We start from the raw sequence: 8791 nt of genomic DNA on the forward strand, positions 1-8791 counted from the left end.
TCTTCAGAGTGCCATAGAGTCGTTGTTTGGCGCCTCTCTGACTGGAGTGGCCTACTCACTATTTGCAGGTCAACCTTTGACTATTTTAGGAAGCACTGGGCCTGTTCTGGTGTTTGAGAAGATCCTATTTAAGTTCTGCAGGTAAGATTGCATTTGGAAAATCACAATGAAATTGAGATGATGCACTACTTTTGAAACCACAAAACGGGGGATTAAATTTGATCTAAAACATAAGTATTGACCACTGATTATGTCTTGTAAAGTGTGTGCATTCATACAACCTAACGTGAGACACTTTTTAAATGTTGCTTTTATTATCGGTGGTACAACAGATTCAATGATACAATACTCTACTATTTCATCACTCCATCAGTGACTACGACTTGTCTTACCTGTCGCTGAGGACCAGCATCGGGCTCTGGACTGCATTCCTGTGTCTCCTCCTGGTGGCCACAGACGCCAGTTCTCTCGTCTGCTACATTACACGGTTCACAGAAGAAGCCTTCGCGGCACTCATCTGCATCATTTTCATCTACGAGGCGCTAGAGAAGCTGTTCCACTTGGGCGAACACTTTCCTATCAACAACCACAACAACTTGGACAACCTGACGATGTATTCGTAAGTCTTGCGATCAAGTTTGGATCTAATCAAACCATTTATATTATTGTTGTTCAATTATGTTGCATCATCACAATTTTGTTTGTCAGATTTGGAAATAAAAAAAAAAAAATTTTTTACTGAACCATGAAATAACTAATAAAAAGAAATACAAATAGGAAACACCACACAAAATGGCTCAAACACTTACAATTGAAGCATTAAACATCTCTGCTGTATAAACAATAATATATGTTTTACTGTAAAACTTGTGTACAACTTCGCAGATGTCAGTGTTCGCCGCCATATAATGCCTCAGATCAACTGGTGCAGAAATGGAATATGTCAGGATACACTCCTGACTCCATACCATGGAGCAGCCTAAATGTTTCTGTGAGACCATTTTTCTTATCGATTAACACACAGAGACTCTGAAGAGGCTCTTCAACTTGTAACTGAATGAATACTTAACACCTTCTCCTCTAGACGTGTAAGAGTCTCCATGGAGAGTTTGTGGGCCAAGCCTGTGGTGAACATGGTCCATACATCCCTGATGTTCTCTTCTGGTCCATCATCCTTTTCTTCACCACCTTCTTCTTGTCCTCCTTCCTCAAACAGTTTAAAACAGAGCGATACTTCCCAACCAGGGTGAGATTGCAACATCACATGAACACTGTTCGTTGTCATCATTAAATGAAAGGAACTTGTGTGCGAACACAAAAATATACTCTCAACATAAGTAAATGTTTACATTGAACAAGCATTTTTTGCTGTCATCATCCTACAAAGCATGCATGAATCTGCTCTGTGTAGGCAGCTGTGTGTTTCTCCTATAATAAGAATGCTGTCAGCCAACCCTCTGTAGCAAGTGATGACTGAACCTACAAGCAAGTTGATTTTAAAATGAACCTGTTGACAATATTTCTCCTGTGCACTCTAGGTCCGGTCCACCATCAGTGACTTTGCTGTGTTTCTGACCATCATGATCATGGTTCTGGTGGACTATCTCATGGGAATACCCTCTCCTAAACTCAACGTCCCTGACCGCTTCGAGGTAAGCCTCTGATGTGTCAGATGAAGATTAAGGTAGATGTAGAGGTGAGGCAAAGGCAACAGGTGGAGTCAGCGAGCAGAAAAAATAAAAGCAGAGATAGAAAAAACCCTTTGTGTCTCCACACTATTGAAGACAACTTTCTTATTCTAGAATTCAACCCAAAATGATCTAAAAACCAAGTGTGGTTCACATTTCGAATGGAATGATATGGAAAAATATTTTTCTGTATTCTGATCAAACTCCAGACAACCGGGTCATGTGGTCATCAAGGTTTATGTTTTAGCAGTGCTATAAACAGAATTCACATTTTGAACATTTCCTGTGATAGTTCAGCCCTTGTCATCCTCTGTTGTGGCTTCTGACTGATTCAATTGACTTCTGAGGTCCTATTATACACACACCCTGATGATGCAGCCTACTGAGTTCCTCATTCTCTTTCTTCGCACATCAGTCTGAAGCTCACACTGTGCACTCATTGATCCGTTTGTGCAGAAATGGGCGATAGAACCACAGATCGTTGGCTTGAGTTTCATGATCACGTGATGCATGACTCAGATTCACCATAGGTTTTATAAACAAATGTGTGTTCAAGCAGAAAGTGGTAAATAGGCTTGCATGGTAAATGGGAAACAAATGATAAAATCTTACGAAATGTCCAGAACATCTACCAAATTGGGGCATGAACGCAGAACAGAACCTGAAACACGGAATATAAAAGAGAAAAGAAAAACAGTACAAAACACTGAGGAATAATTGTACAAATACAAAATACAAAGAATCCAGGGAACACAAGGGAAAAGAACTGAAGAAATGTAGCCAATTAAAAAAACTGTAAAATACCGGGCACACTGGTCTGGTCGCATTCATAAAAACAATGACGTGAGAGCCGTACTATGTCATCTCACAGGCCACAAATGGCCCAATTAATGCCTGATTTAGAAGTACTTTTCTGTCTGCAGCCCACCTCCAAAAATCGGGGCTGGCTGATGGACCCGTTGGGTGACAACCCATGGTGGACGTTGCTAGTTGCAGCTCTTCCTGCCCTGCTCTGCACCATTCTGATATTTATGGACCAGCAGATTACTGCTGTCATTATCAACCGCAAAGAACACAAGCTCAAGGTATGAAACCATATCCTCTTCTCTTTTGGTTTTCAATGCTAAATGAATGATTTCTTATATAAAAGATTTAACTATTTGTTTTCTTGAATTTCCAATGACCTTGCAGAAAGGCTGTGGCTATCACCTGGACCTGCTGATTGTGTCGCTGATGCTTGGCATCTGCTCCATCATGGGCCTGCCCTGGTTTGTGGCAGCTACAGTTCTATCCATCTCACACGTCAACAGCTTGAAGGTGGAGTCCGGCTGCTCCGCTCCAGGAGAACAGCCAAAGTTCCTTGGCATCCGGGAGCAGAGAGTCACTGGATTCATGATTTTTGTCCTCATGGGATGTTCAGTTTTCATGACGTCTGTGTTGAAGGTTAGACAGATGTCACCTCAGAACCATGGTTCAATTTAAATTTACAATCCAAACTCATTTGTTTCTCTTTGTCCTTTTAGTTCATCCCCATGCCAGTGCTGTATGGAGTCTTTCTCTACATGGGTGTGTCCTCTTTGAAAGGCATTCAAGTAGGAACCTTTAATCTGTTATTCAGACTATTGTTGCTTCATGAACTCCCTCATCACATATTTAAAATTGAATTAGTGGTTGAAGCATGATGTGGGAACAGCCGCTCTGGCTAGCTTCATATTAGTTAGTTTGCTACAAAAGGTTGTAAACGTCTTCAAGACCCTTTTAGGTGACAGATGGATGCAGGTGATAAGTGATGTCGTTTCCTCATTATCATTTTTATTTACTATTTACTTATTCACATTGTGTGAAGACTCAGTCTCAGGTCATGTGATGATGGTGTCAGTGGTGGAACGGATCCTAATAAAAAGTGCTGGTTACTGGAGTTCATGAAGTCCTATGTCTTCTCCAGTTCTTTGACAGGATCAAGCTGTTTGGGATGCCGGCCAAGCACCAGCCTGATCTTATCTACCTGCGTTATGTTCCATTGTGGAAGGTCCACATGTTCACGCTGGTGCAGCTGACCTGCCTGGTCCTGCTGTGGGTCATCAAAGCCTCTGCAGCAGCTGTGGTGTTCCCCATGATGGTAATTACCCCCCCTGATCCCTCTCTCTGTTCACATCATTCACATAAAGGACTGCTACAACATCACATCACAAGGACACCTGTGGCGGGGGTGAACCAAAAAAATCTCTTCCACAGAAACACTTGCAGGGTGACGATGCTGCATTTATGTGGGGGGGGGGGTGAAAACACTTTTGCCTTGTTGCTATGTCAACGGTGCGTCTCTTTGTTTGTCTGAAATGCCCTTTCTTTTTTTTCCTGGTCAAACACACATCTAAATGTCAGGTTTTTACATTTTCACTGCTCTCTCTTTAATTTGAGTGAATAATCATGAACTTCATCATGATTTTTCATCTTTTGTCTCCTGATCTTATAATGGTGTCTGATTGTTTTGTTTTTTATCTGAGATGCTCACGTCTCTTTATTGACACTGCAGGTTCTGGCTTTGGTGTTCGTGCGGAAGCTTCTCGACCTTTTCTTCTCCAAGCGAGAGCTGAGCTGGCTGGATGACCTGATGCCAGAGAGCAAGAAGAAGAAGGAGGACGACAAGAAGAAGAAGGCACGAGAGAAAATGGCACGAGAGAAATTGGCAAGTGTTACGTTGATTATCTCCTCATTCTTACTCGTCAAGACTGCATCAGCTGAGACCAGAGAGTGTCAAGATCAAGTCAAGAGTAGTTTTAGTTGATGAAACTTGTCTTTTTAGTTATAACCAACACTTTTTTTAAATATTTTCTTTCATTCTTATAGATGCAGTAATATTTCAATACTTTAATATCCATTATTTTGAACCTTATTGAGTAAGTTTGCTGTATTGTTGTCTCAGGAGGAGTCCAGACTGCAGGCTGAAGAGGAGATTCCAGTCCTCTTTGATGAATCCAACCAGCTCAGCCTCCCGACTAAATCTCTCTTAGGAAGGTCTGTATCCTATCGATTCATTTAACTGTTGAAACTGTAAAGTGTTAACAAATACTAGGAAGAGCTGAGAAGTGATGGGTCAATCATCTGGTGGAGTTTATTCCAAAGTGCATGTGTATACATGCGTTATTATCTTATACGTTTTTTGTATTGTTGCTCACTAATGTTTGGCTGTAGCGAAACAGACATTTCAATAAATAAGAAGAGTTTATCTTATTCTTTTTGCTAAATAATGGTTTTATATCTATCTGGACCTTGGCGAAAAGTGGTTTCATCATTGTTTCATGGTCAAGGGTACAACTTTTCATCCTCCTAAGATATAAAATATTATACAATTTTTAATGTTGCTCAAGAATAAATAATGAAAATGGTTCATGCAGCATGTTTTGCTTCTGGTTTCTGATGTTATTGTAAGATTTATTCACTCATGAATCATGATGTTGTTAAGCTGCGTAACGCCTGAGCATATTTGTGACCATGATTAGTCTTATTGTGTGAGCGATTTGAATCCTACATTAACACCCACAACAACGTGTGCGTGTGTGTATTTCTGTGTGTGCACTGAGAGTGGAGGATAAGAGCGTAGCTGCCTGCAGTGTGGATGTGTTCCTGCTCATGATTGCTTTGATTTATTAATCCTGCTTTTAATTAAATATGCAGTTTAATGTCATTTGCAAGTCGGTGTCAGAGATCCTGATGTTATTTTCATACACTGGCAAACCAGGTAAAGATCAGGAAATTAGTTTAACAAGTCTCTTTATTGCAGATTCTAAACTGATGACGAAGATAATGAAGCCATATTAGTGTTTCAGATTAACTGTGAAACGTTCATCTCGTCAGTGCACAACCAGTGGCATCTAGTGGTAAAATGAGAGAATGCATAGCCTGCTAAATGTAGAAAATAATTTAATAAATAAAAGCATTTTTATGAGCCAAGAGAAAAGGAGGGTTGGACATCTTATCTAGTGTTACTACGTGACATTAACTGGACCGAGCAAAGACTGTTTATCTGTCTAACTTTCTGTTTGTCTGCTTGTCTGTCTCTTCTGTCTGTCTGTTTGTCGGACACACATTTGATGGAGTAAACGTATCACATAAACAGGGAGTGCGATTAAAAGGGGACTTGAACGACAGTAAAGTTTTTCTTTGTTTGACATTGATCTGGTGAAGTCCTTCATGAGGTGCCACTGAAGTTTTAAAGCAGATGTGCAGTGTCTCTCCTGTTAATCGTGAACGCTCATCTTTAACCATAGACACAGGTTTTTATCGTTTCGCTGTTTCACTTCACTGAAATATGTTGTCTTTTCTCCACTCAGCAGTCAAGAGAAAGTGGCTTGTGTCAGAGTGGACATCAGCCCGGACACTCCAGCAGGAAGCTCCACGGCCGAGACCTTCCTGTGAGCCCCTTCCTGACTCCTCTGAAGCCCTCCTCCCTGCTCATCGGCCCCCTAGTGGAGGACAAGGTGTGGTGGAAGTGAACAGTCCTCCACTCCACGTCATGCTTCCCTCGTTTAGTAGAAGCAGGAAGTCACTGCCCTCCGCCCCAACTCTTCTGAGACGCCAAAGGAATGGGCCTTGCTGGTTGGATCTTAAGTTTGTGTGTGTGTGTTTTTAATCTTACCTGTCATTTAATGTAATGTTTACCATTTTGTTCATTTCACTGTGTCAGAAAGCTGAACCTTGCACACACTCGCTGTTCCTCATCTTGTGTTGTCATACACCATTTGTTCATCTTTCTTTTAAAAGCCATCTGATATCAGTGCCAGCTAATATGAACCTGCACAAGTGTCCACCAGGTATACTCAAACTGCCGCACAGCCACTGGAGGTTCTGACCCGTGTGTGGTCGACACTACTTTACTCTCATCCTGAGGTGAATCTTCTCTGCCTCGTTTACACCTCCCATCCATGCTACCTCACCTTCCCGAGCAGCAGCGGTGACGACACACTTTCACTTCAGCCTCGTGCACATCGGTTTACTCGCTTAGACACCATCACTATTCCTCACTAGTCAGTCCATGTAGATATAGTCACGTGAACATGATTAGAGCAGCTCTGTTTCATTCAAACTATGATCATCCATCAAGTCGTAACTCTGGTGTGTATCACATGACTAAGAAATCATGGTGGGCTTAAAAGCACAGTTTTGATGTAAGAACCAAACAAATGTACTTTTAGTTGTACCACACATTGAGATCAAAGATACAAGAAAACAAGCTGCTGTAATTATTTCTAACATGACTGTAGATCTTAAATTCACCACAGTTGACGAGTAACGACTGTTTCTACTTCAACAGAAGACTACAGAATTTATGAAGCACAATCATCCTAAAAACTGACAAATATAAACATATTAAGATATTTTGGGGAAAATAATATGTTTGTATTAATCTTTCAATTGTTGTATAAGTTTGTATTTGTATAACTTTAGGAACTTACTTTACTATAGTTCAAATTTTATGACAAAAAACCCATTTAAAAAAATAAAATATTCTATCATAGTGTCACATTTCTACGCACTGGAACATTTTGTTTATATCTAAACCATTCTTATTCTGTAATATAAGTTGCACAGTAGGCTCAATTTATGTTTTTACTTATTTTATTATTGTCAAAAAGAATAGTCAGTACTATCAAAAAATATTTTTTTATATTTTTTAAAGGTCATCTGAAAGTTTTCCTACACATTTTTAAATTCTTATTCATGTTTTTCTTCAGCATCCATCAGACCGCTATTGTTGAATCTACTTCCTGTTTAAGCAACACTCAGACCACGTTACACAACAAACACTGAGAAGTAAATGAATTTAAATGACTTAAAAAAAAAGCCACTGCCTCATGTAAGTGCTTGATGGATGATAAACCGTCATCCTGTCTTGATGTTAAATGCCAGCTTGTCCCAGGTAGATCCCTGGACGAACGAGGAGGTGCAACCTCTCCCCATGACCACGACTGGCTCCCATAACTGTTATTCCAGTGTCCACTGTTGTAGTGCACAATGGGATGAGGTGTATGTGGATAATAGACATCATGAATAACATCAGAGCCTGGATGTGTCTCACCAGTGTCCCGATATGACATGTGGACGGGGAATCTTCTCACACAAAGGAAGCACAGAAAGTGTTTACTTTGGACTTGAGTATCAACCCTAGCTGCTCTGTTTCTTCGTCTGTGTTTTTCTTCCCCAAGTCAGAGGCCATATGAAGTCTGTACTGTACAGAAAGCACTTTGCCAGGAAGGTTTTTTGTTTTGTTTAGTTTGACCTGAAATGGACTTTGGTGTTTTTAAACTGTAACAACAACGTCTCGTCTCCCACGGTATAAAAAAAAAACCTCAGGAATCTTGAAGGATTTCTGACTGCGGTCACTTAATATCTTTGACAATTGAATATCCACTGTAACGCTGTCATCACTGGTTTCTATTTAAAAAAAAAAAAAAAAGTATATTCGTGACCCCAGTTAGTCGTACCTGTTTTCTACTCTGTATTATTCTTAGTATCGGTGTGTTGTGTACAGATGACTATGAAATCGTTATGGCAAATATTTCTACAGTAAATGTAAAAAAAAAAAAACATATATTCTACAAAGTTATTTTGCAAAGTGCCGTCTTGTTTTAGCAATAAGTATTCCATAACTGAAGCGTTGATCGGTGATCCGAAGGATTTAGCTCCATCTGTGGCAATCGCTTACGTGCCTTGTTGTCAATTGTGAGTCTCGTGTTGATGACGTCAGTGTTTGGGAGAAGACGCCGGAGTTTGTTCTGAGTCCACGTGTGTGTGCAAGTCTGTACTGACTCATGTAGCTCTTCCACTTGCAAAGGTCGTGGGTTCTGACTGTCAATAATCAAGTGCTGTGATCGATATTGTTTCCTGGATAATCTGTCGTCGTGTTTCCTCCATCGATCATTTCAGTAGTCGTGTGTCGACGTGTTGCATTATAGCTGTATTTTGATCAGAGCAGATCTTATTTTTACAGGAAGATATATGAATATTTGACCCTCATCGTTCAATGAAGGTGTAAGCTGGTGACACATGTTAGAGCTTGAATGAGTTTTCTGCCATCGCGCAAAGCAATAAAAGAATAAATGGTC

At 40.3% G+C, this 8791-nt stretch overlaps 1 protein-coding gene across 8 annotated transcripts in view; it reads left to right on the forward strand.

Annotated features, from left to right (window-relative positions):
* The window catches only part of LOC148084607 (sodium bicarbonate cotransporter 3-like), a 32288-nt gene extending 23497 nt beyond the window's left edge, over positions 1-8791 (forward strand). For 7 of the 8 annotated variants that reach the window (XM_087787712.1, XM_087787715.1, XM_087787716.1 and 4 more), the window contains 12 exons: positions 8-141; positions 374-619; positions 886-991; positions 1085-1246; positions 1539-1652; positions 2612-2773; positions 2880-3131; positions 3212-3280; positions 3634-3807; positions 4222-4374; positions 4612-4703; positions 6020-8791. In XM_087787712.1, coding sequence (XP_087643838.1) covers positions 8-141; positions 374-619; positions 886-991; positions 1085-1246; positions 1539-1652; positions 2612-2773; positions 2880-3131; positions 3212-3280; positions 3634-3807; positions 4222-4374; positions 4612-4703; positions 6020-6104 — 1749 coding nt within the window. In that variant the 3' untranslated portion in view covers positions 6105-8791. The remainder of the gene's footprint in view (positions 1-7; positions 142-373; positions 620-885; positions 992-1084; positions 1247-1538; positions 1653-2611; positions 2774-2879; positions 3132-3211; positions 3281-3633; positions 3808-4221; positions 4375-4611; positions 4704-6019) is intronic. The other variant, XM_087787719.1, reaches the window with a different exon arrangement.

The sequence above is a fragment of the Callionymus lyra genome, chromosome 3 (genome assembly GCF_982586985.1).
Source record: "Callionymus lyra chromosome 3, fCalLyr1.hap1.1, whole genome shotgun sequence".
NCBI lineage: Eukaryota > Metazoa > Chordata > Actinopteri > Syngnathiformes > Callionymidae > Callionymus > Callionymus lyra.